Source organism: Cylas formicarius, unplaced genomic scaffold (genome assembly GCF_029955315.1).
Source record: "Cylas formicarius isolate icCylForm1 unplaced genomic scaffold, icCylForm1.1 PGA_scaffold_8__14_contigs__length_24414737, whole genome shotgun sequence".
NCBI classification, from domain to species: Eukaryota; Metazoa; Arthropoda; class Insecta; order Coleoptera; family Brentidae; genus Cylas; species Cylas formicarius.
Genome location: NW_026844361.1, coordinates 4,810,413 through 4,838,365, shown reverse-complemented (window position 1 = coordinate 4,838,365; position 27,953 = coordinate 4,810,413). Strand labels below are relative to the sequence as shown.

Here is a 27,953-nt window from a genome sequence, read left to right as displayed (position 1 = left end):
TTCGAAAAAATTCTGTGGATTTGGGAGAATGATCTTGGTATTTTTGCCTATCTGAGCGCTATACTCCTTTTATTTTGTATTCGGTAGAGTTTTCATTGTTTGATCTGTTTACATAACCAAAAATTTTTTTTAAATTACCAGTCAATAATAATGTCACAATAAAAGTAACCGGCGTAAAATGCCTTTAGACTCGTCACCGTCCCCAATACTTTTACAAGATCTTAAAGTCTGGCAAGATGATTACGACAATTTATTCAAAAAATATTCGGACGCAACGAAAGAGCGATCCTCTCGTGAACCTACGATTCCCAAAGCGTTTTCGCCCAATGAACTACAAAATGTACCAGACAATTGGGATCAGAAAGCGATTTCCCCAAGCAAACCATTTAATCAACTTTTGGAAGAACGACTGGCCGAAGAAACGCCTGTTCAAATTGTCAACAAGCCCAAACGACCGTTCCTGAGAAAGGGCGACGGTCTCGCCAGATTTAGGATGTCCTCCGCGTCGAGAAGGTCATTTTCAAGCAAACAGTACGCAACGAGTGAGTTTTAAAAGTTTATTTTGTAACCTGGTGTATGGCATGGGCCAAATAATCGACATTGTTACTTCCCACGGCCGCAATTGAAATTCTTCCGTTCGTGTTCAAGTAAATGTGAAAGTCTTCGGTTAGCTTCTTCACTTGTTCAGGGTTAAGGCCTGTGAAACAAAACATACCCCTTTGGCTTATTACATGGTCCCAATTTCTAGTCGACCCTTCCCTTTCCAGGCCCTGTTTCAGTTTTTGACGTATCGAGATTATTCTTTGTGCCATGCCTTTCAACTCGTCCGTCCATTGCTTAGTCAATTTTTCACTCTTTAAGATTTCGGTGGCGATTCTCGCGCCGTGGAGTGGGGGATTCGCGTACATCGCTCGAATAAGGATTTTTAATTGTGACAAAACCCGACCGGCTTCTTCTTCTGAACCTGTGATGACCGTAAACGCGCCGATTCGTTCGCCGTACAAACCCATGACCTTTGAGTAAGTCTGAGCTAGAAGAATATGATGGCATTCATCGATGAACAATCGTACTGACGCGGCGTCGGCGTCCAAATCTCCAGTGACAAAACCTGCAATCAATATATACACAGTTTTTAGGTGAATAGTCGAATAGTTTCACTATTTAAGGACAATGCGAGTTTCAGTATATATATTGACTTGCATATATGGTGCAGGAATGCAAAACGACAACTAGCAAGGTAAATCTGTCACTCAAACCCCATCTCCCACTCAGAAATCTGTACCATTGTGCCTTTTGTGGCAATTTAACTTTTCCTTTTAGTTTTAATTTTCTTTGGCCTCAACAGAATGTTGCATATTCAAAACTAAATATATTTTCTTAATTTTGGCTACCTTAACAGAAGCTTCCGCTTCGCCATTGGACTGAGGCCCCACTTAGTCGTGCATAAAATTTGTTCTTAGTTACCAGTTGAAATAAAGATAGAAAAAAAGCTTTAATGCTTAAAAAAACAAAATAAAATCAATTTTAACAGTTCTAGGATCTTATTCAGTTGTAGAGTTCCTAAATTTGCAGATTTTAAATTAATATGGTGTTTGTAGTTCACTTTTTCGTTCTTATCTTTGTTATTTTATGTCATTTTTTGTTTTTTCTGATTTTTAACAATTATCCTTTGACTGGGCACCTTCTTCTTTAAATAGGTAACTAATAATAACTAAAACAAGTATGTAGGTGATAGTTTTCTTTATATTCTGTTGATAATAAAATATGTAGTTCTAATACTAAAATATAAAATACTAAAATTGCTTTTTTTTTGTGAATCTTAGTTTAGTCAATTGTGACAATGCTTTGTTTGTTTGCAATTTTTTGGTTAAAAAATTATTTGATTTTGACTTTGAAAATATGGAACAAATTCTTTTAAAAATCAGGTATTGGATTTCAAGCAAAATGCGCACACGTTCATAATAATTTTTTCTTGCGCATTTAACTTTTAATTCATTTTTGAATTCTGTCACAAGTTTCACACATGATTCATTAATTTGCTATATTTCGCATCTAATTCTACTTCAGAAGATGCACGCTAATAAAATATATTTTTGAAAAAATTCTCTACTTCATAGGTCTGGCATCGAAAATGCTTATTGGTGTTGAACTTCTTTATCGGCTATACAACCATTGAAATCCCCCTAGATGGTGCAACCGATACAAAACGAAGTAATAAGAAAAAACATTATTAAAAATATATTTTTTTAATAGAAAATGGCTGGATTTTGTTGCGGCCACAGGTTTTAGAGGAAATACTTCATCTCCAACTGTAACATATGGAATAGACTCTCATAGGTATGTTCGATCTTCTCTGTCCCAGTCAACGAGTGAGTTTAGATTTGGTAAAAATATTTCCGTCACTGTTTTTGCCGTATGAGCCCACATTAACAGAAATAAATTCGTAATTGGCATTTGCAAGTGCTAAAACAACAGATTGAGTTCCTTTATATTTGTAATAAGCTGCCCCAATGCAGTTAGGGAAATTCCATAAGTTTCTCAATCCTGTAGAAACATCTTTCCACAATTGATCTGTGTGTTTTGGCATCACAAGGGGTTCTAACGTTTATTCGCAATTTTTTTTCAGTTTCAAGTTCTTTCTCTAAGGTATAAAAGGCACGTATTTAAAACGGTTTTTATTTATTTTTATGCACCCAGTATCGTCTTTTGGGCTTCGTTGTCAACATGACTCCAAGACAATATTCCTCTAATATATCTTCCCATCTGTCAGAACTTAAACTGTCACTCTCCATACCTACTCACGTTGGTGGTTCTACTAATACAAATACAAAATACCAATTTTTAATTAAAATGGTTTAAAAGTTAAAAGTACACCTAGATGAATTCGTGCCTCACGTCTATTAATGTTTTATATATACCAGCACATAAACGATAATGTCATAAGTTTGAAACGAAATTGGACTGAGCGGAACAAAATTTTGGAATTTTGGAAAAAACAAACAGTCGAGATTTATACTTGGACCAGAAATATAGTGCTTTTACCACCGATCCTACTGTTTGTTACTCCAAAACCGCAGCCTCAGCCGTCCCGAGCAGACGCTTACCCGTAACCATTCCAGGACCGTCCTAGGAATTTATCTATCTACCCTAACAAGCGGGATATAAGTATGTTTTCAATCTTTGTCGCCGAGCAATTCTTGAAACAGGTATATGAAAAAAAATAGTCCAAAGTAATAATTTATTACGTTATATTTTATTAAATATTAAATATAATAATAATGAAGTATCAGTCACTTCAATCGATTTTGTAGTCTTTATTAAAATGTTTTTAATAATTCCAGAAGTTCTTTTTTCATGTAGCTCTCCTCAAAATATAAATCATTATCGTAAAGAAATTCTTTAGTTTCTTCTTTATTTGAAGAAGCATATTTGGGCTGAATGACGATCATATGATATCATATCCAACACATTAGTATTTGGCGATAGTTTTGGCAACAGTTTATTTTCAAACCAGTCCTCAAATGTTTTCATGGTAATCCACACACTTGAATCTTTGACGTTTTTGGCAGACAAAAATAAGGCATCTTTCACTCAACCATTTGAAGCATGAAGAATTGTTACGCATTTTCTATGTGTCTAATACATACGAGGGCAGCGCCAAAATTTCGCGGCCTGAATATGAAAGAAACAAAGTAGAGTAACAATTTTTTATTATTTTTCTAAATAATCCCCCTTAACTTCAATACACTTATTACTTATTAACAACTCAATCCCTTTAAAAAATATCCTTTTGGTTTGTCTGCAAAATGAGCTAAAACAGCCTCTTTTAACTCAAAAGACGCACGCCTCTGCTCAGTTTTCCTCGACGTTTTACACGTATGCAGTCTCGCAATTTATGTAATAATGTTGCGTAATACTTACCATTGACAGTGGTATTAGTTCCTTTAGAATCTATCAAAAGAATTCTTTCACAATCCCAAAAGATCGTGGCCATCACCTTTTTTGTTGACTGACAGACTCTGAATTTTCTTGGAGGTGCTTCACCCTTACGACGCCACTCCATTGATTTTTCGATAGAGGGTCATAATAGAGAACCACAGTTTTATCTCCCGTCACAATGGTTTCTATCACAGGCTTCGGTTCCGACCCACAGAGTTCCAAAAAAGACCGCGCACACTCGACCCGGCGTTGTTTTTGAATAGGTTTTTAGGAACCCATCTTGCGCTAACCTTATGCATACCTAAATGATCATGCAGGATTCGACGAACACTTGTATCAAAAGGCTTAGTAATTTCTGAGATTTCCATGACCTTTCAACGTCGATCATTCAATACCACAATCGCAACAATATTTTCCGTTATGACCACCACTGCTCGACTAGTTCTTGAATCATATTCCAGGGACTCCTGCCCCATTCGAAAACGTTTTGCCCATTCTTTTACTACAGAATCCGAAGGAGAACTTTGGCCGTACACACCATCTAGCCTGTCTTTAATAATTTTAGGTGTTAACCCTTCTTTTGTCAAAAAGTTTATGATTGCTCTATACTCAATTTGCGTTATTTGCAACATTTTTTCGGACGCGTCTTGTTTAAAATGCTGTTACGCCTACTAAGGTATATATTTAAAAGAAGACAAAGTTTTGTCGTGATACTGGAGCTGCATCTATGTCAGGCCGGGAAATTTTGGTGCTAACCTCGTACTTGTTACTGTTATCACACCATCCTTGTTTTACTGTATCGTGAGTATTGAACCACGTGTCGTCTAAATACACTATTGGCCTTCATTGCGAAATTCTTTGAGATTCCATTAGCTTGACTTGACGTTTATTAATTTTTTGGAACTGAAAATCCATTTTCTTCAAAAAACTACGCAACGACTTTTTGGCACAACTAATGTTTAAGTCTGTCAGTACTTTTTTATGCAGTTCTTCTAGGGTTGAAACAATGTTAACTTTATAAACGTCGTAGTTGCTCTTTAAAAACTCGCGATGTACCAGCATCTTCTCGCACTTCCCTCTTGACTATCCCATTTGCAACAATTTTTCTTATAGTTGACTTCGGAACTTTGGTCACGTCACTTGTTTGTATTGCAGCTCCTACTTCCCCTTCTGAATTTCTCATAAAATTGTAAACATTCAAAACAATTTGTTTGCCATCTGAAGAGAAAGGGGTGAGTTTTTTATTTGCTGAGGTAGTTCGTCTTCTAAATTGTCATTAGGTTCGACTCCACTTCGTCTTCAAATTCTGCATTGTTTTCCGTGTCTTCTTCTAACAGGTCTCCATATTTTAAAGTGTTAAGATACAGGAACCTTCAAAAAATGTTTAATCATAAGATTCTAATGAATATTTGTCTGTATTCTTATGATGTACCTTTATCTACTGCGAATATAATCTGTAGTCTTAAAAAAGAATCGAAGAACTATGTAGAAGACACAAAAATACAAGAAGAAGAATGTTGTTAATTGACAGGCACCCAAGACAAAAATGAATATTTTCAAACTTATCTATAAGATAAATAGAGTAGAGGTACTTTATACTTACCCTTTGAACTATCCAGAAAACAGCCTCACAGGGTCAAAGCTCGTGATCAGGTACATAAATACGTACTTACTGGAAGGGTCAAATACCTCCGTAACATATACGAACATATTGCAATTTAGATTAAACTCTTAAGAACGATACGTATCACGTGATGTTAAAATAAACGCTTCTACTTATTCGAAAATACCCCGCATCAATGCTTAATCAAATTTGAAACGGTCCATTTACGTTTCAAATAAAAATTTCCTAGTTAATGCAGGATGAACATCTGTTGAGATAGGTTTTACCATGGTCCTGTTAAGGCACTGTAAAATACTTAAAACGTCAAAGCAATAAATGCACTATATTTTTGGTGGTATTACCTTGATATGCCATATCGAAAAATACTAGTAAACGTTTCCTCTTGACCGCGTGGGATATCTCCACCCATTGCTCTCGGGTTGGGTCCACGCCGGTGGGATTGTGAGCGATCGGGTGAAATAAAATGACCGAATTCTCCGGCATGTTGCCTATGTCTTCCATCAAGCCGCAAAAGTCTAGGGTGCGCGTTTCAGGATCGTAATACTTATAGGTCTTAATGTCCAATCCCGAATGTTTAAAAACGGGAACGTGATTGAGCCAGGTCAGGCTCGGGAGATAAATGATTTTCGAGCCGGGAAAGAAGTTTTTCAAAAACGCCCCGCCCAATCTGAGGGCTCCGGTACCGGACACCGCTTGAACGGTTACGTTCAAGCTGTTCCGAATGACGTAACTTTCTCCGCCGAAAGCCAATTTCGCACTTTGCTCGTTGAACTCCGCTATACCTTGAATCGGAGCGTAATCCTTGTCCATTTTTTTCCCCGCGATTATGGCTTCCGCTTCCCTGACGCACGGCAACACGTAGGGCTTACCTGTGGCGAAGCGATGGCGCCTTGCAATCGCGAACCAAATTGGTTATCCTTTACCTTCGTCGTCCTTGTAACCACCCACGCCGATGTTCATTTTTTTGGGGTGCTTGTTTAGATTGTAGGCTTCGGTTAGTCCTAGAATCGGGTCCGGCGGGCCAAGGCTTACGTTCTGCCACCAATCTGATGTGCGTCTCACCGACGCGTACGTTATGATTTCTAATTTTCTCAAAATTTGGGTAATTTTTTTTATGTACATTTCTGGGTAAAAATTCCAATGAAAATTTCAATGATATTTCGAAGAAAAAAAAACCGTCAGAATGACACTCGGTTAGGTTTATTTGTTGCTTGTCTGCACTTGTAATTATAGTCAATGTAAGTCAGTGCAAGTCGCCTACACTATAGCACTTAGGCCTCAGCAGTGCTTCCTCATGCCTCTACTTTACATTAAGCCTAGTGTATAAACGTCGGCGATGACAGCTCCCAAAATCGTCTCCCTTATTACCGTATTGGATGGATATGATTCGCCAAGCATGGCTTCACGCCTAAAGGAGAGGTTAAGGCACAGAATGTGTTCTACTGTCTCGTCTTCCTATTCCCACACCCTGCACATCGGGGTGCTACTCAAAACCAATCGGAATTGGAGTTTGTAAGTAAGGAATGATCCGTAAAAGTACATGTCTCCGTGCGTAGTTTTTTCTGGACGTAGGCATTGTTTGGTGTGGATAGCTTAATATCTTTCTAGTTAGTTAACAGTTTTCTGTTTTATCAGCTCTTTAATGACAGAGAGTTGGCGGCATGATTTCCTCTGGAATGCGCGTGCCCAAAACTTCAAATAAATTCAAACCCAGTATTTTTTGTCCATTTTAATAGCAAATTGATTTACAAATATCATTTTTGGGCAAAAAATTAAAAATTTTCAATAAGAGAATGTTTTGGGTTAAAATAAATGAACCGTCACCGTCACGTTCCGGTACCTCCTATACAAATAGTGGTTTAAATTCCGTGTAGATATCTCACATTATGCGTCACGCATGCTAATATTTAATTGACCCTGTAAATGAGTAAAATATTATCTGTTGTGTGTTTGTGTATACCGTGCACGTCAACTTTAATCTGACTAGTGTTAAATAATGGGTGTTTTTTTTCGATGTATAGAACTTTAAGGTGGCATTCAAGATGGCGACCGATTTAACCGCTGTCAAGTGATTTATTCTCAAGTTTGGTTTGGCAATTCATAATGAATAGACTCACGCCTGAACAACGCTTGCAAATAGTGCAATTTTATTTCGAAAATAATTCTTCTATGCGGAATACTCATCGCGCACTACGTCCATCTTATCGTCGACAAAATTGTCCATCAGAGCAGTTAATTCGATTAACCATGGAACGTTTTCGCACCACGTTTACTCTTATTGATAACCCGCATCCCCAGAGACGCTGTACGGTGCGTACAGAAGAAGCTATTGCTGCTGTAGAGCGTAGCATTGAGGAAGACCCGAATGAGTCCATCCGTTGTCGAGCACAGGAATTGGATCTGTGTCCATCCACTTTATGGAAGATTTTGCGGAAGGATCTTGGTTTACGTGCTTACAAAATTCAACAAGAATTGAAGCCAAACGATCATCAAGTAAGGCGTAGATTCGTCGAATGGGCCCAAAACGAGATTGCCGTTGTTCCCGATTTTCATAAGCGAATTTTGTTTAGCGATGAAGCGCACTTCTGGTTGAATGGCTACGTCAACAAACAAAACTGCCGCATTTGGAGTGAAGCTAATCCTCAAGTGTATGTCGAAACACCGTTACATCCAAAAAAACTGACTGTTTGGTGTGCTTTATGGGCTGGTGGAATCATTGGTCCGTACTTCTTCAAAAACGATGATGGCCAGAACGTTACAGTCAATGGTGATCGGTATAGAGCTATGATTATTAACTCTTTCATTCCGGAATTGAATAACCATGATGTCCAGGAGATGTGGTTTCAACAATACGGCACAACATGTCACACAGCTCGTGCCACAATCGATTTATTGAAAGACACGTTTGGTGACCGCCTAATTTCACGTTTTGGAAATGTGAATTGGCCTCCAAGATCTTGTGATTTAATACCGCTAGACTACTTTCTGTGGGGCTATGTAAAGTCATTGGTCCATGCGGATAAGCCACAAACGTTTGACAACATTCGCCGTGTTATTGCCGATATACGGCCACAAATATTGGAAAAAGTCATCGAAAATTGAACGTCCAGATTGGACTACATCGGCGCCAGCCGTGGCGGTCATATGCCAGAAACCATATTTAAAATGTAATGCCACAAGATTATCTTTCGGATAAATAAAATTCATGTCAATCCATCGTTGTTTTATTGCAACTTAAAGTTCTATACATCGAAAAAAAAAACACCTCTTATGAGGGACATTTCTGAAATGTTGTGAATTTAGCTATAATTTTTGATTATTTTGTCAACTGATTATATTTATCACAATGAAACAACTTTTTCCATGTCTCCTGAATCTACCTATTTATAGCACGTTTTGCGTCATTTAAACTTTTACATCGAACAAATGATAAATGGAAACAAATGATAATCACTGGGTGCAAGATCCGGAGTGTAAGGGGGGGGGTGAAAGATATTCCCATCGTAAATCGTCAGAGTCCATTTGATAAATTATTTTTTTTTTAATTTAATAAATTCGAATAACCCGGAAAACAGTAAGCATTACCTTTCCAATAGACAGAACTATATGCGCCTTCATTTCTTGCATTTACTTTCGGTTAGTCTCAGGATTAAAATAATTGATCCACGTTCAGTCAATAGTTATTATGCGTTGCCAAAATTCATCACCACAACGGGCTGACATCACTTGAAATTGATGCATTATCAGTATTGAGTTTCTGTTCTGGTATCAACAGCCTTGACTCCTAGCGCCTGTCTTCTTGAAAAGTGCACCAAATGCTACTTGCAAACGCTGAATAAGTTCTGATGCTATCACGCCTTCTTTCCACGTGAAGAAAATTATCTGTTGCGTCTTGCAGCGCCTGGATCACACTGAATAATGCAGCACTAGAGTTGCATAAACATGTCAAGGCTTGTGTGGCGCCAAAAAATGTAAGACCAAAGAAGTTTCGGTCAATGCAAGAGTAAAGAAAACTTCCATTTAGAAAAATGTTTTAATTTTGATGGACATTACAGTATGTTTCGAGTGGCCGACTCCAAGAGCTAGCGTGGTTCCCCTCCAGTGTTCATTTCGACACCTGGTGAATGGCGTGCGCTAAATAATCGACGTTTTTGCTGCCTACACCGGCGATCGAAATCCGCCCGTTCATAGTCAGGTAAATACTAAACTCGGCGGTGAGCTTCTTGACTTGCTCGGGCTTGAGGCCCGTGAAGCAAAACATACCCCTTTGGTTCGTGATGTGGTCCCAGTTCCTCGTCGAGCCTTCCTTTTCCAAACCCTGCTTCAGTTTTTTTCTCATCGCCATTATCCGATCCGCCATCCCTTTGAGCTCGTCCTTCCACTGGCAAGTCAGCTCTGGGCTCTTCAAAATTTCTGCCACGATTCGGGCACCGTGAACTGGCGGATTCGAATACATGGCTCGGATGAGGATTTTTAACTGCGATAAGACGCGTGCAGTTTCCTCCTTTGAATCTGTGATGACTGTAAACGCGCCGGCTCGTTCCCCGTACAAACCCATATTCTTGGCGAAGCTCTGAGCCAAAAGGATCGGGTGGCACTCGTCTATGAAGAGTCGGACGGACGCCGCGTCCGCGTCCAGATCTCCGCTAACAAAACCTGCAATCGATGTGAAACGGTGAGCCTGATCAGCACGCCCCTAGTTATATATTCTCATTTGCATAGTTGTGTTCTTATTACTGGTGAATTTCAATCAGTGACTTTATCGTGAATGCATTTGCATGCAACATTGTCTTGACCAATGCAAATTAATAGTGACCAAACTTTGCATTTACCGGCAATTTGAGCTTTTATTTACTGGTGTTTACTTTTTCGGTTTTGGTGACAATATATCCAGAGATTAACAATTAATAGCAATCCAAAATCAACAACTTGAAAAAATAATGCAATACAGATATTTGAAATATTGGCTGCAGTCATAAAATATGAAAAACTGTTACATGTAGAGGCTTTGATTCTGAACTAGCAATCGAAATGTGGGTATACAGATTTGCTTAAGATTTTTGAGACCAATAAAGTCAAAAAGACCTTTGAAAACACATGAGTACGCTTAATTATGGAGACCAAAATTTAGGGGAAAAGCAATTGGAGAACTCATACCAACTGCCGGAGGTATAAATTTGGAGGTGAGGGCGCCAGCGTTCAATAATATGGATAGGTAGTTAAAGTAGAAGAATGAATAATATAATATATACACTAAATTACATTACGTTCATTAACTTAAAAATAAGTGTTTTGTAATCGAAGCCATTGCAAAAATGTTGTTTCCCGTTTATTTTTCATTTTGCTTGTTTCTGCACAGCACAGCAAAATTAGCGCATATTTTAAGAAAATTTAATTAAAATGATGACGCAATTTCTCGTGAAATAGGCGAAGAAGGCTAAAAAGTTGAATTCTTTATTATCCCTATCAGTTCGTGTTGTATACTTCTATTGTTGAGTTTGAACCATAACAACTAAAGTGATTCTTAACCAGATTGTTTGAAAGGAAAAAAAGGAAAAATATTTCGAAGCGTGCGTGCCACAAGGTCAAATGACTTTCCTGTTTAATGCGACACCATCTGAGATATCCAGAGAACTGACACGGTATCGTGAGACTACCAGAAACCAAAGAAGACGAAATTTGAGACATGATGACAATAGATGCATTTTTTGGTTGGTCTACCGTATTAGTCAACCGACAATACGCAGAAGTATAGCAGAAAACTATACTACTCCCTACTAATCATAGACTATCGAAGGTAGTCTTCAGTTTGCCCAGGCACCCCAAACCGCGAATGGAGCAATGCATTGTTTGGCAACCAGATGAGTATATAACTGCCCTGGAGAGCGATACGCTCAATGCAACATTGTCGGAGCTGTCAGCTACGGAAGTTGCTCTCTTATGGTAGGGGGTGGCATGAGTTTGGAACTCGCACTCACTTGGTAATACCATTGGGCCCATTTATTAGGGAAGATGTATGATAATGCATTCCCCCATGTAGCTATGGTAGTGGTGCTAACTCCAGGATGTGCAAATTAGAACTTTAGCTTGGCGCTTGGTCATATCAACGATGAATTTCATGAATAGAGAACATAATTAACGGTTCTTCATACCTTGATAAGCCATATCGAAGAACACCAATAAATTTTTCTTCTTTATGGCTTCGGAGATCTCCATCCATTGCTCCTGACTAGGATCCACGCCGGTGGGATTGTGGGCGATGGCGTGGAGTAGAATGATGGATTTCTGCGGAATATTACTTATATCTTCCATCATGCCGCAAAAATCTAGCGAACACGAGTTCGGATCGTAATATTTATAAGTCTTAAGGTCCAGTCCTGAATGTTTAAATATAGGGGTATGGTTGGCCCACGTCGGATTCGGCAGATATACAACTTTCGGACCGGGAAAGAAGCTCGCTAAGAACGCGGCTCCCATACGAAGGGATCCGGTGCCGGAGAGTCCTTGAACCGTGGCGTTGAAGCCGTGTTGAATTATATAGCTTTCCGATCCAAAAGCCAACTTCGCACTTTGCTCGTTGAACTCCGCTATACCTTGGATCGGCGCGTATTCCTTGTCCAACTTTTTGTCGATAACCAACGCTTCGGCCTTTCGGACGCACGGCAGCACGTAGGGCTTACCTATTTCGCGTTTTTTTTTATTTTAATAGACTCGCAATTTGTTATTGTGTTCATTACCTTCGTCGGTCCTGTACGCGCCGACACTGAGATTCACTTTCTTCGGGTTTTTGTCTTTTTTAAACGCCTCCACCACTCCCATAATCGGGTCCGGGGGACCTTGTTCCACATTCTGCCACCAGGTGCTGCTGTTTCGCACTCGCCTCACTGTCCCAAACACTTTTAAAAATTTGTTGCGCTGCATGATCGTATTTTAACGGGCAAGAAAATTTTGATGTGGCGTTTCGTAAACTTGGCACTAGATATATATTTGAAATTTCTGTCAAAATTTTAATTGTTAATATTCAGATAAGAGACATTTCAGTTTCCAACAAAAATGACTAACTCTAAAGGAAATATCTAATGGAGAAAAAATAAAAATAGGAAGATTTTTTTTTTGTTAGTTTCCCTCTCTTGAGAGAAAACTACAACACTTTTTATCTAACGGTTTTTGGAATTTCTCAGTCATAGGATATCATGTAGGTTGATGATAATTCATAACATGTTATGACTAGCTATACTATAACAGTCTTTTGTAGAAAAAACTGTGTGTGAGCTTCAACGGTGCACCACAGACTATACTCTATGGCGCACTAAGGAAGATGTGTAATAATTTGAAGAAACGCTTAAGAAGCAGATATTAAAATGTTTAAAATTGTTTTATAAATTTTTGCTTTATAACAAGGCTGTACCGAACCTTACAAGAACAATGTTAGATGAGCTACCTTTTAGATAATTTAGCTCCTAGGGTTTATATTTAAATGTAAAGAAGTTGTAGCTCCTTAACTGATTTAGCTCATTATATTCGTATTTATTACCATTGCAGATGGGGTGCGATCTAAGTTTACATCCTCAAAATCGAAAAAGCCCGAAAGTGTCCCGAAACGCATACAATATGACCTTAGTGAGGAGGTTCGTGACAAACCGAATCTAAAGTCTGGTAGCCCTTCTTTACCATCTCGTGGCGAGATCGATTTCACCCCCCTCGAAATTCCCGACTTTATAAAACCCAGAGGTACTTGGCACACGGTGTTCAACCGTGACGATCAACCGGCCGAGGGCACTGACTCGCATCAAATAATCAAGGGTGTTGAGTTAAACGCTATTAGCAACGACGCCGTGGATAAAAACGTCGACGAATATACGTTGAGTCAATTGGTAGCGAAGCAAAGTCTCAACTTGGCCACATCCAATGACATCCCGTAAGTAATAGACCTAGTGCGTTTCTGTCTGATAACATTGATAACCCCTTTAACCCGATCTAACAGGAGTTCAGGGTGAGCTGAGTGTATGAGAGAGTCTTTCTCGCAATTAACATTTCTTCCAGCAATTTCATTGGAGTTTCAAGTTTTGTAAGACGTCCCTCTTGCTCTCTTTTCAAAGCTCTAGTAGGGAATATTTGCTCTTAACAGAAGCTCAGGAAGAGGTTACTAACTCCTTGATAATCCGCTTTAACAGTAATGGTAGCTATCAACCTAACGCTTTTAGTATGTAACAAGAATATCCTGACTTAGAAGAAGAATATCTTTGGAATCCGCGTGTTTTTTGCATTGCGCAGCTCTATAATATGCTAAATATATGTTGATATGAAATTGGGAGTCCCCAACTTCATATTCTATTGATATACTACTGCAGAATGTATGTAGTACATTCTTAGCATGAATTTACAACTACTAACCATTTTTCAAGTATATGTAGTACACGAGATGTGTTCAAAAAGTAAGGTGATTTTTAAGTTCTATCAAAACGTATTTATTTATTCATCAAAATTAATGTAAGCAACCCCCCAGATATGCCAACGTTTTTTCCAATCCTCGAAGCACTTCTGGTAAGCACTCCTTCATCGTTTCAAACCTCCTTCCTTTCATGGTTTTTTTGAGTTTTGGAAGCAGGAAAAAGTCGCAGAGGCTCTTATCCGGTGAATATGGTGGCTAAGGCATGATTGTGGTTTTGTTTTTGGCCAAAAACGATGAGTACGATGAGTCAGCAGGTGCATTATCGTGATGCAAAATCCATGAATTGTTTCCCCACAATTCCGGCCGTTTTCTTCGTATTGCTTCTCGCGAACGACGCGTAACTTCAAGGTAATAATACTCGTTATTGACCGTACGACCTTGTGGTTAGATCTCTTGATGTACAACGCCACAATAATCAAAGAAAAATTAATAGAACTTAATGTGCTTTTTTCGGTCTTGGCGATTCCGGGTTCTTCCATTGGGACGACTGGGCTTTGCTTTCGACGTCATAACCATAATTCGACACCAGTTATGACTTTTTTGAACATATCAGAATCATAATTAACTTAATAATTTTGTTAACTGCTCTTGAGCGATGCTCCGTCTACGTTTGTTCAAAATTTAGCAGTTTCGGAACAAATTTTGCTGCGACAGGTTTCGTGCCTAAAACTTCAGAAACGATTTTTCAACACCATGTGTTTCACTTCTTCAACGCATACATCAGTTATTGACGTGCTGGGGCTTCCAAAGCGAGATTTGCATCTCCTCGGCCATCTTGGAACAGCTTGTACCACTTATAAATATTTTTTTGCTGGAAGTAGATTCACTATATACCCTTGTCAACATTTCAAGTGTTTGTGATCCATTTTTTTTACAGCAGAAAATCGCCGAACACGCAAAACACGTCAAGGATTCTGTCTCACAAAAAAAATAAAATGGCTGAAACTGTGAACATAGTTAGGGACATGTTTACCGATATAACAAAAAATATATCGAAGATATGTACTTAACCCGTCCAATTACAAAAGTCACCTTACTTTTTGAACACATCTTATAAGCATAAAGGTATATTTGCAGTAAATGCAGTAACAAAATTGAAAAGCTTCACAAAGCAAAAGTTTATTCAGATTTTTTAACAAACACACAACATTCAACATTAGGATCATAGAAACTCGAGATTTTCATGCACTTCAAATTTTAAGATATTTTGAAAAAAATCAAATTGAAAGTTATCACTTTTCTAAAGAAAATCTTCGGTATGCATGTAAAACTGTTCTGTAGCCAACAACTTCGTGTTTCATAAAAATAATGCAAATTTTACAATGTCCATAAAATTATTATTTATTTACTGCAAAGTGAATCTTAAAAGTATTTATAATTTCTCAAGGACATAATGGCAGAAAAAAAAAGGCAATTTTGGTTACATGTTTTAAGAAATCCAAAAGGTTTCAGATAAAATTTGACTAGACAGTGTTTTTTTTACATAAGTTGTGAACGATACTTGCATGATGAAAATAAGTTTAAAACACATTAGCTCCAAGCACTGATTTTATGTATTTCTTGCTATTCTTTCTTTGGAAAATATTGTCTATTAAACTTTAACTTGCTTATTCATATCTCATTATCTCATTTAATGGAAATTTTGAAAAAATGATTTTATGTCAGCTTTAAATTTGATTATTAGAAGGACTTACATTGGCTTTACTTACTTGAAAAATTACCACTGCGTACCTACTAGTATGGTATGGTCTGTTCATAGATATAAGAAAGTGACCAATTGCTTTAACATATAATGCAACAAGATTATTACCTAAAGTTTCGTAATTTAAATTCAGGGAAAATTGTGGTCCGTCATAGAAAATAATTTTATACCTACCTTTGTTTAATATCCTTTGGTTTGGTATACTACTTAGTTTAAGTTTATTAGTAATCATTCTTATTTCGTGTGTAATATAGCGTGTGTTGAATCGTGTGCGAATTATGCAAAATATGTACGAGTCTAGTGAATCTCAGGAGATGCTCCCGCCCAAATGTAGAAAACACTATTCTATTGAGACTAAGGAAGTTAGAAACAATGTTTATTTGGGAATAAGTCGTGAATAATTCCATTTCAGCGAGGAAAAAAAGATGCGATGCTCACAGTTTCTCGAGTGTAGATGGAAGTGATCAAGATAAAATACGGCTCAAAAAATTTACCAAATGTACGAGGAACAAAGCGTACTTACATTAGATACCTTAATTAGGAAATTTGAAAAGATGAAACAGGTGTTAAATGTGGCAGAACGACTTTGTGGAAGTGTACACATGGGTTTTCGATTTAAAAAAATTGATAAAAGGCAAGTTTGAATGGAATCTTTTAGAATTCGGAAATGGCGACTGGAATATCTAGAAAAAAAAAGGATTTACAGAGAACAACAAAGGCCAATTATTTACTTGGATGAAACCTGGTTCGACACATATGATGCCCCGGAAAAAGATTGCATTGACTCAACTGATAAGTGTAAAACAAACGCGCCATCAAAAAGAGGTAAAAGAATGCCTATTTTGTATGCTGCCTCTAAAGATGGTTGGATTCCAAATGGACTCTCTCTATCTGCGAAAGATATTAAAGATTCTTCTCTAGATTACCATGGAGACACCACCGTTGATTTATTTGAAAGTTGGTTTAAAAACAAACTAGTTCCAAACATTCCTCCTAATAGCGTTATTGTAATGGACAATGCAAGTTATCACAGTAGACAGTTGACTAAACCCCCTTCCTCATGTGACACAAAGGCAACAATCCAAAATTACATGTATAATAACGACATTTATTTTCACGAAGATTATACCAAAAAGCAATTAATTGAGGTTTTACAAAGCTTGAACCTACAATAATAATAATTCGACTAATTATGCAAAAAAATCTAGGGCATATAGTTTTAAGGCTTCCTTCCACCTTACCACTGTATATTTAATCCCATTGAACTCCAATGTCCTCAAACTTATAGAAACCGAAGTTTTTAACATCCCTCCACAAAGTTGGGCAAAATCTGTTAAACATATAGAAAAAGCAGAACAATCGTATATCCATATTGCAAATAATATATGATATAATACTGATATATTATGTGAATAATTTTAAGTAATTTAAATAGGTAATAAAAATAATTTGTAATTTTATTTTAGATTTAAACATAAATGCATACATAAATAAATAAATATTGTTTAGTATTTTTCCTAACAAAAACAGTTAGTCACTTTCTTATATCTATGAACAGACTTTACACTTTAAGCAAAAAAAACAATAAATACCGAGAACATATAATAATACTTATAGGAGACCGGAAGCCACTAGTTAGCTAGTTAACGTGGGTTGTGAGCGTAGTCTCGATACATGTGTTAAAGAATTGATATTATGTTAAGAACATAGGAAAATAATTTAAATCATAGAAAACTAATATTCAAAAATACCAGTACTAGTTTCAGTGAGTCTTGCTTATATTGTTACTTCAACAGCAGGTCAAATCTGATTGGACAAAAAATCTGAAGAATTTTTTTCGCCTATGATTAGATTTTGAAAAATTATTCCAGGAATTCCCCAAAGGATATAATTCTCTATAATACATATATGGCTCTAAGGATGTTTTTTCCTCACTTTATTCCTAATATTAAAAGAGTTAAAAATTTACTCAATACAATATTGCAAGTAGAACTTTCAGGAGTATTCCAGTACATAAATGGGTAAAACATACTAATTATATACGTTTTGTGGGTGTTCTCAAAAAGAGATTCATGGCACATACTTAAGATAATGTTTTTCTCGTATATTATAAGAACCAACGACATTCTAAGACGTATTTACTGAAAAGTATTTTAACAGCAACTATTGATCCAGTAACTTTCTATTTTTGAGAATCGAATCGAGCTTTTCTCTCAGCTAGTAATTTTTACAGTTTAATGTTTTATTATAAGCTAACGCTAACGAGGGAGAAAGAAAGGGTTGTGCTTTTTAGGGACCGCATATCTAAAGTGTCGTCTCACCGCTTCAATCAGAGCGCCGAAATATCCGAACGGGAGCTGAGATTGTTCGAGGTGTTAGAAAAAAGGGCGGACCACGCGAGCTTCAGTTCGACGAATACGAGCATCTTAAACTTACTGTCTAGCACCCCCCATAGGAGCGTTAAACAAGAAACCGCGTCGACGGAACCGAACGAGCCGCATTTCTTCGGGTTGCACCAAAAGCTACGGGAAGTCACCAAAAACACGGACGTGCTTCAAAATTTCCTGCTCAATTTGAAAAGGCTCGGGTGTGAAAAGTTGCCCGGTTCCGATTCAGGTGATTCTTTTTGTTCTCCGAACGCGAGGGAACACGTCGATCTTGTAGAGTCTTCGGCTAAAACGAGCGTCAGGAGTTTTTCCGACGACGAAAGGTGGTCGAGTAGGTCTCCGTCGCCCATAACTGCCGGCCATACCGAGTGCGACAGTGAGTGTCAGAGCGATGACGCGTCCAGGAGAATTGACGTTGCCGTCAATACGAGCTTCAACTGCACCTCGGACGAAACGATCAGAGAAGAGTGCAGTCAATGTGAACAATTCAGGTTGGTGATTCTGCTGGGCAGTTTCGCGTTTTGTCAGACGCATTCTTCCTGTTCCTCCTTTGTTGGTCCTGATGCCAGATCATGAGAGCCAGCAATCTGTCTGTCCGTCACTGCGACGTAGATGATCTATTATCTGTGATCCAGGTTCGTCTCTCGATAGTGGCTCCTTCCTGTAGCTCATTGCCTCTGGTTTGGTTAAGTCGATAGGCCTTCGTAGTGACATAATATAAGTGTTCAGTGTTTTCTTTCACACAGGAAACAGGGTATTGAAATTGCCATGCAGCCAAAACTATCGAATAACGTGTCGTAATGCAACGACAATATGCAACGCTATATCGCAATATAAAACAAAGTGAGATCTGAATCATAGTATTTCCGTTATAACCAATCTTCAATAATAGGGGGACCCATTTTCATTTTTTTTTAATTTGCAGCGCACCCTGTATATTTTTGAAAAATTGTCAAGAATAAAAGTTTTTGAAAAATGATGTTTTTTGTAGACCCTTGCACGCGATATTTTTTATTTTTTTAGAATACTTCATTTTCAATAGGTTCCGTCACGAGGCAAAGCTGCATATATGTGCCAAATATGAAGTCGATTGCTTCAAATTTGTGATACTTATCATGTTTCATAGCAAGGTCCAAAAAACAGTCGAAAATCGCGAAAAAATGATGGATAGATGCATTTAATTTTCTTCCGGTTTTTTTTGCCATTTGTCAATCGCCACCCACAGCACGTTTGATAGTCTAGTAAGAGCATTTCAAAGGACTGCAAGTTTATTAAAATCCACTAAGCCCTTTTTGAAATGTTTGAAAAGATTTGAATTTGTCTCACTCAAAATAGCTTTAATTTGCAGAAAACGGGTTTTCAAATTCGATATGACAATAGCGCCATCTGATGGTTATTTTAGAACCTCAGAAATAATTTCCAGCATTTGCCCTTAGGCGATTTACTTGTTTTCTTTTTGGTAATATCCGTTTTTATTACCCTTTCCGAAATGCAATTGCTTTTGGCGCCACCTGGGGGAATTGTAGGTGGACCAATCGTGACACTGCGTACTAAATTTTGACGTAAAAGTTTGCGAGAGGCGATATGGCAACGTCGAGCTCTCGCACTTCCGGACTCCGCTTACAGCTTTCAGTTGCTTGTAGATTAGAAATTCGACAGCTGCAGACGGACAACAAGAAATTGAAAGCGAAAGCCGGCGATTTGGAGACAAAAAACCAGCGTTTGGAACGTGAGGCCAAAAAAACGAACCAGAACCACCTGGAGGCCGTGGGCCGGCTGAAAGAAGAGCTCGAAGCGGAGAGGAAAAAATTTGCGCGCGAGAAAACGATCTTCGAAACGTGAGTGCTTGTAACAACGAATGTAATCAGAATCAAGGAGGCCACTCTTCGTTGGTTTCGTCGCTGGTAGTGCACTATTAAATTGATGATAAATACTTCTTTTATGCTAAATGCTTACAAAAACTCACTTTTTTATCATTTCTTTTTAAAAAATCGGTTGCGGCCATTATTATTTGCCCCTGGAACCGTCGTTGACAACTGTGCTAGCTCCCATGTTAGATAGACGACAATTCTTGAACCCTTGTCCCAAAAGTTCTGTCATTGTATCTTGGTTGGTTGGTGGTTATCTTATCAAACTTATTATTATTAGACGGGGTGATTGTTCTACACCATTCGAAAAAATCGGACCATCATTCCGATGGAGTGCCAGACATTTTTGTAATCGCTGGGACTTCAATAAGTAACTGCCTCTTCTCTATTTTGCGACATTCGAAGCCGCTCCGTCAGACTTCATAGGGTAGGGCACCACTAACTCTTGGTACAAGTAAATTTTCCGCCTGAGTCCCTGTCACCTTCATCTATACATTTACTGAAACCTAAATCTTCTTGGTTTATTGGAGTTTGACATTCATCTTTTTCTTCAGTTTTTCTCCATTAGGAAGGAGGAAACATAATGAAATTCCTAAAATCAATATATGAGAAACAAGAACGCAATAATACCGTTCACTTTCTGTAAGAAATGGGGACTTAATTTAAAAAAAAGAACAAATATAAGGACACATTTTTACCAGTCATTATTTTTTCAAATAAATTTTATAATGCAGACACCAATTTTTATTGTATATCTGTGAAAGCAATATCCATAACAATCGCAATAAGTAGTGAGAATACGTAACTGCACCATAGCCGCCCCCCGTGGGAAATCTCAACAGAACGAAATTCCAGAATCAGAACTAACGCAGAGTGACCTTAAATATCCTGTGTTGTTAAACCATCGCGATAATGTTATTCCGTTTAAAGGTACGTAAAAGAGGCACAGAACCGGCCGACGAAGCAGGAACGCGCGGAAATCACCCGGCTCAAGCAGGAGCTCGCGGACACGAAGGAACTGATGAAATTGAAAGACTCGAAAAGCGGCGCGACGCAGGCGAGGCTCAGGACGCAGCTCAGACAGCTGGAGAAGGAGACCGGCGAACTGAAGGTTACCGTTGAGAAGCTGCAAAAGGAGAACGCGAAACTGAGGTGAGATTCGCGACGTAATAGGGTTGTGGAGGTCGGTAAGGGATGGATAATTCGATGCCGTGTCGTCCTAGTGCCAACCAGAGACTGGCGAGGCGACCGGCCGAAGTGAAGATGCTTCACGAGATCAATAAGAACCTCAGCAGGCTGACGGAGGGCGCGTTGAAAAAGCAACTCGATAAGTCCGGCAGCGGCGATTTTAAAGAGGGGAAGGAGAATAAAGAAGGCGACATCGATCGTGATAAGGTACGGAGGGCGGTCGTAGCGTTGGGGAGAAAATTTAAGGGCAGATTTTTTTACCTATGGGTCCCGAAAACCATCGGGTTTTGCGATACGCGGTACGCATTTATAGGAGGTTTATAAGAAACTCAAGGTTTTATCGTTTTGTAAGTAAATCATTCGTGGTACAAGTTTTGTAACACATCTAATAAGTGCAGCCAAAACATTTTCGTTACTTTATGAAAACTGTGGTGTTGATTACTTCAAGGTTTTACAAAAGGTTTTTAGTATCCATAAAGACCTTATTATAAAATTTTTAACCTTGCCGTATTATAGCTACAATTCACAACATTTATTATTGATTTATATTTGTATTATATTTGGAAGTGTATATTTATTTATAATAGGTGTGCTAAAGACCGTGCGAAGTTCATCAGACGATAGACCAGAAATAAAAACAGAAATGCGAGGGTCACTTGGAAAGTTTCCTAACCTAACAATAATACAAGGCATTTTTTCTATTTTTTTTATTTTCCTACATAGTCTCCTTGTAACTATATACACTTCTCCCAGTGATGTTCCCATGTGTATAACCCGTCAAAATAGTACTCAGCGTTTTTCTCCGCAGAATAATTAATTGTTCACGAAGGTGATTGCCTCCTCATTTGACGAAAGTCTTTGTCCTCGGAGCGTAGTTTTCAGATGAGGGTACAAAAATAAGTCACTCGGATAGTCAAGCAGTAATTCGTCGATTTTCGCCATCGCTAAGGTATGAGACGTTGTCTTGGTTAAATAGATTTTTTTACAAATGTAATCGATTAAGATGACTCCATGGCTATGCCAAAAAACCGTTGCCATCACTTTTCTAGCCAAAAAAACAATTTTTGCTTTTTTCTGGGTCGGTTCCCTCTTCGCAATCCACTCTTTTGACTGTTTTTTTGATTCGGGAATATAACGGTGTATCCAAGTTTCATCTAGAGAAATTAATAGGCGCTAAAACTTGGATTTATTGCACCTAAACATCGCCAACAGAGCGTTGGAAACGGTCATTCGAACACGTTTTTGGTCTAGCATGAGAAAACAGCACGTTCTTCGGATATTCTCATAACCTCTGCTATCTCTTTCACTTTAATTCCACGGTCGTTTAACACCATTTGATGAACTTTAGCAATATGATCGTCTGTAGTTACCGTTTTGGAACGGTTAGGTTTAAATTCAGCTGCCCTAAATTTCACTGTGGTAAATGGTAGGTGTAGAGTCGCTATACAGAGAGTACAACTCAACTTTAATTCGCCTAGACGTACTTAACTTACTTAACGTACTTAACTAGACGGAAGTAACTATCAAGAGGTTCATAACTACGATCATTAGCTTTTAGTAACTAGTGGCCAGTAGGCCAGAATCGAGATTTATATTAAGGTAATATTATATGGGCAATTACCCAACTGTAGCACTGCCCCGCTAGGTTGAAAATAGATACTAGATGATACATGGATTATTTAACTCTGGGTAAAGTTTCCGGGTCTTACTGACTGATGGTGCGTTCGGAATTTGGGTCCGATCAACTTCTTACTTTCGAAAATCGATGAAATCTTACAGGATCGCCATTGGTACATAAATGATCACCGTCGGAAATTTTTTTTTTTTGTCTGTCCGTTCTCCGTTCTAGTCTTTTGGTTTTTCCTGAATAACTTTTGAACCGTTGGAGCTACAAAATTGAAATTTGTCTCATTTTTAACCCTCCACGAGGCACAGAAACTTATAAGAAATGGCCCTGATCCGACGCCGGTATCCATCTTTTTTTCGCGATTTTCGACTTCATATTTGGCACATATATGCAGCTTTGCCTCGTGACGGAACCTATTGAAAATGGGGGCGCTCGGGGGGTCAGGAAGTATTCTAAAAAAATAAAAAATCTTGCGTGCAAGGGTCTACAAAAAACACCATTTTTCAAAAACTTTTATTCTTGACAATTTTTTAAAAATATACAGGGTGAGCTGCAAATTCAAAAAAAATGAAAAATTATTGAAAATTGGTTATAACTGAAAGACTATGATTCAGATCTCACTTTCTTTTTATATTGCGATATAGCCCGCATAGGCAGCAAAAACTATGGTATTTAAGGTTTTCACCTATTGTACAGGGTGTTCCCGATATTCCGTGCTGATTGAGGAATGTGTTAACCGTCCTAAATTTGCAGATATCAACTTTAAATTTAACAGAGGAGTAAAAGTCCGTGGCCACATTTAATCTGTAGAAATTGGGCGTAATCAAATATTACATGTATTTTTTAAATATATTTCAATTTTTTTTTGGTAATTTTAGCTTCCACAAAAATATGTTTTCCTCCATAATCGTTCATACGATTGGCGAAATTCTTTAACCGGCAGACGCAGAAAATCCAGTGCAATAACATTTATTTCAGGCATTTTTTCGATTATATACAGAGTTTTCAAATTATATGCAAAAATCTAAATGACCTAGAAAATTGTTTTTTTACGGAGTAAATTATTAGCCCCAAATCAAATATCGTAAAAACTATGCTTAATTGGTTTAAACGGTGTCATAGGCCGCATCAAGAGCTACAATTTTTGTATTTGCGGTTTTCGTCTATCACATACGCTACTCGGGATATTTGAAGAAATCCATATTAAAATCGCTATTTCGGGGGCTGTCAAGACGCCATGCCGTCATTGATTATTACGGCACACTGCATGGTTTCAGAAAAGACTTATTTTCTCGCAAACCATTTACTATTTTCAAAAATTGTTTGAACCAGGACGCGTGGAAAACTCAGGGCTATAACCTCTACTTCAAACAATGATTGTATCATATACAGGGTGTGTTGTTTATGGGCAAAAATTCTAAAATATCCTAAAAATTTCCGTTTTTGTGGCTAAATTAATAGCGATAAGGTTTCGTCAATTATACAGGGCGCGAGATATTTGAAAAAATATCATTCGACAACGCTATTATTTATGCAAATTTTAATATTTACCGATGTTTGCTGTAACTTTGAAGTTCGACGAGATGTGAGGGACACTTAACACAGGGTGCATGCACAATTAAATTACATCGATTTTGCGAAAGTGGTCCGCAGGAGCACGATAGACAAACAGTGCGTCCCTTTACCACACAAAACCGCGAAGTTGTTTCCTTTTATAATAAAAAGTTGCTTCGCGCTACGCGCTACGAACTTGCCCCGCCCAGTGACGATTTTTCGAAAGCAATCTTGTTTCCTCTTTTAACTCTTTTAGGAGGCCAAAACAGTACCTCGTTGCGGTGCTGTTTTCCCAACATCTAGCCACAATTAAATCAAAGTTTTTAGTTAATTATTAGTTTTTACCGGTTATGAAAATTTTTATAAATATCCTTTTGGTAACTTATATAACTATAACTATTCGAAAATCACTTTCGGGTTATATCGCAAGAGTAATATTGCAATGACACACATAAATGAAGGTTATAAAAGTTTCCAAAGTTGGAACCCTATATAAAACTATACGTTTTAAAAAAACCGTACCTGGTGAACATGGCATATAGCAGCCATTGGTATATTTTTTCGAATTAACATAAAGACCATCTTAAATAAGGGAAAATATCCCATTTTACACAATAATCAATTCTGCGCTTTTCAAAACCGAACCTTTACAGCCTCCCAAAAATCGTAAAAGCAAAGACGAAGGTGTCGGTAATACGGAATCTGATATCGAGCAGCGATACGAGCACGTGTTTGGTAAGTTTGACAGCCCGAGGTTGAACGGGACTACCACCACTTCCGGTTCCGAAAAAACGGAGCGGAGGCTTGAAAATGGCGCGATCGAGATTCACTACGGCAACGGCAATACGAAGACGATCTCGCCGGACGGTAACCTCATCACCGTTAAATATTTCAACGGTGACGTGAAAGAGACCAACGTGGAGACCAACACTGTCCGCTATCACTACGCGGAAAGCGATTCCTGGCAGGTCCAGTACGCCGACGGTAGCGAGATGATCGAATATAAAGAGTGAGTAATAATATAATGCGGTTTCACTTGATAAAATTCACGGTTTTTGAACAGTACAGTAACTCATCATAGGTCCAACTATATCTGAGTGTGTGTTTAGATGAATATGTGACTATATTTACCAGTTCTGTGAACTCAGAAATATTTTGAGGACTTATCAGATAGTTTTAGTTGGTTTGGTTGGATCTGTTATTAGTTTTGGCTTGACGGTCTCTAACATAATAATAACCAGTGTTTGTCCAACACGTTTGCCATTCAAAGAAACTACACTATTACTTAAAGAAACATTATAAAAATGCGATTAATTATACCCTTAATATCATAAAAGTATAATGCCAATGCACTATCTCACAGTATTAGGTCTAAGCCTTACTATAAAGTCGACAAAGCAGCCTAATGATCCACGATTAATTAAAATTCGAACCTCAATTTTTTTACCAAACTTGATTAGTATTCACTCCCATTAGACTTAGGTCTCTTTAAAGTCAAGTCTGAGGGTTTGACCCACCCCAATTTTGTGTACCTGATCCTTGCCGGTACGTGCTCTGTCGTTTCATCACCTTGCAAGCAGAGTTGGCACTCGTCATCATCATACATCGTCATACATTCCTAAGAGATTTCTATTGTATTGTATCACTGTTAAGCAACCTTGAAAACATTGGTCTTTGCTCTATAGAAATTTCACTTTCTGCTTACCTTCAGTGCCAGTGTTACCTTGGCAGTTCTTACAGTCTCAGAAACGCACTGAGGTGTTGACACACACACACGAGCGCGCCTTCAGTGCTGTTTGGCTGTCCGAAAATATGTTAATTCTTTTCTGCACAAGTTGCTTCCTTTCCAACATCCTTGCCCCAAGACAGATAAATTCGAAAATGTCAAACCCAACTCCTTCGTGCGCCAGTATACTAATGATGTGCTGTTTGTCCGAAAATATGTTAATTCTTTTCTGCACAAGTTGCTTCCTTTCTTACATCCTTGCCTCAAGACAGATAAATGCGAAAATGCCAAACCTAACTCCTTCATGCGCCAATGATGTCCTGCCTCTATGACGTTAGTGTTACACCGAACCCACCAATCTCTGTTTGACAGATGACCCTAAGGCGACTTAGTATAATGAGATTTACTTATTGAATTCCGTCTGCGATCAACGTATAGTTTTTCTCTGCATAATTCACACGCTCTAATCCACCGTATGATATGACTTCGTTCATTCACTCTAATAAAATCAAATAAATGTTTTTTAAAATTTTTGAATTCATTTACAGTCCGAATCGGACCTATTAAATTATTGCCATGAAAAGAAGCAAATTCGAAATCATATCTTTCGCAGCGGGCAAAAGAGTAAAAGGTACGCAGATGGCAAAATAGAAATCTCTTATCCGGACGGTTCGGTTCGCGTGGTCAACACAGACGGGACGGAGGAGGAACGATACCCTGACGGGTCAAAAACTATAAAGAATAGGGCCGGAGAGCAGATACTTTTATTGACCAATGGACAAAAAGAAATACACACTAACGAATATAAGGTGAATATGAGGTGATATGTGTTTTGCTTTTAACGTTTAAACTTTTGTTGTTTTTTAAGAGGCGGGAATATCCCGACGGAACTACGAGAACCCTTTATCCCGACGGTACCGTCGAAACGGTTTATCCCAACGGTCGGGTCAGGCTTAAAGATGCAAATGGTCTTCTACTAAAAGACACTCACGAACCTGTTATGAACTAATTTGGATTAAGTGTTGTAATTTATTTTTATGAGAGTTTATACAATAAAATAATTGGTCGGAAAGTTATGTGTGCATTGTCCCTTTCAAATCTCATGCAACCCAGTTTTGGTAAGGAAGCGTTCGACAAAAGAGATATTTTAGACAACGGAGAAATTTGGAGTTATCAAGATACACACTGTTGTAGTGACGCGACGCATGATCGCAGAAACTTGTGCCGTTACACTTAGTGAAAGACTATTAAACGAAGCTTTAGACAGCGTGAGCACGCAATACTGCATTGTTTTAGTAGTGTTTTCTTTTAAGTTTTACGTAATAATAGTAGCAGCAAAGTTATCCAACACGGAGGGCACTGCAATTTGATTTGCTGGCAACCAATAACCCCACGTCAGTATTACATTGAAAAAAATGGTAATAATATAATATTCCAGAATAATACGTGAAGCAAAAAGGTGTACAGAAATTGATGGCGGACATTTTCAACATTTGTTGTAGTATACTTCACTGGACTTAATAATTCTAATCAATTATTACTAACTTTGCCAAATGTAACAGAATCTGGTTTATAAAATATCTTTACCTCTATTTTTCTGGACAACCTGTATAACACTTTAATGACTTACCGATCTTCCAAGTTTTACACCACTTTTATAGCATTTTAAATGGTGCAAGACTGAATTCGCGGTGTGATAAGTGGGAGTTAAACACCAGTTCCACAACCCCTTAAAACGTAAACACGTGATATCCCTCCAAGACGTGCTAGGAGCGCCATCTGTTGAGTAGAGGCAGATACCACGTTGAACAACAGCGAACACAAACGAACCTGTTCTGTTCAGTTTATATTCTGTGGGAAGTTCTGGTCGATGTCTTCCAATGGGC

At 38.1% G+C, this 27,953-nt stretch overlaps 2 protein-coding genes across 4 annotated transcripts; one reads left to right on the top strand and one right to left on the bottom strand.

The window, feature by feature from the left end:
• Positions 1-63: 63 nt before the first annotated feature.
• On the top strand, positions 64-27,886 carry LOC132706826 (centromere protein J). Of its 2 annotated transcripts, XM_060678398.1 has the most exons (9): positions 64-542; positions 13,106-13,481; positions 18,011-18,595; positions 19,748-19,942; positions 20,903-21,124; positions 21,196-21,367; positions 24,995-25,350; positions 26,681-26,876; positions 26,936-27,886. In XM_060678398.1, exons 1-9 carry the CDS (start codon positions 179-181, stop codon positions 27,074-27,076), a joined length of 2,607 nt encoding a protein of 868 aa, XP_060534381.1. In that variant the 5' UTR covers positions 64-178; the 3' UTR covers positions 27,077-27,886. The 2 variants fall into 2 exon arrangements, with proteins under 2 accessions (XP_060534381.1, XP_060534382.1); XM_060678399.1 differs by lacking the exon at positions 26,936-27,886 and having other exon boundaries at positions 26,616-26,748.
• Positions 551-12,577, bottom strand: LOC132706828 (aspartate aminotransferase, mitochondrial-like). 2 transcript variants are annotated; one of them, XM_060678401.1, is made up of 3 exons: positions 6,487-9,654; positions 5,905-6,432; positions 551-1,108 (listed from the first exon to the last, which is right to left on the bottom strand). In XM_060678401.1, the coding sequence occupies exons 1-3, from the start codon at positions 6,683-6,685 to the stop codon at positions 558-560; spliced, it is 1,278 nt and encodes a 425-aa protein (XP_060534384.1). In that variant the 5' UTR covers positions 6,686-9,654; the 3' UTR covers positions 551-557. The 2 variants fall into 2 exon arrangements, with proteins under 2 accessions (XP_060534384.1, XP_060534385.1); XM_060678402.1 differs by lacking the exons at positions 551-1,108; positions 5,905-6,432 and adding exons at positions 11,716-12,243; positions 12,301-12,577 and having other exon boundaries at positions 6,700-10,219.
• Positions 27,887-27,953: the final 67 nt, after the last annotated feature.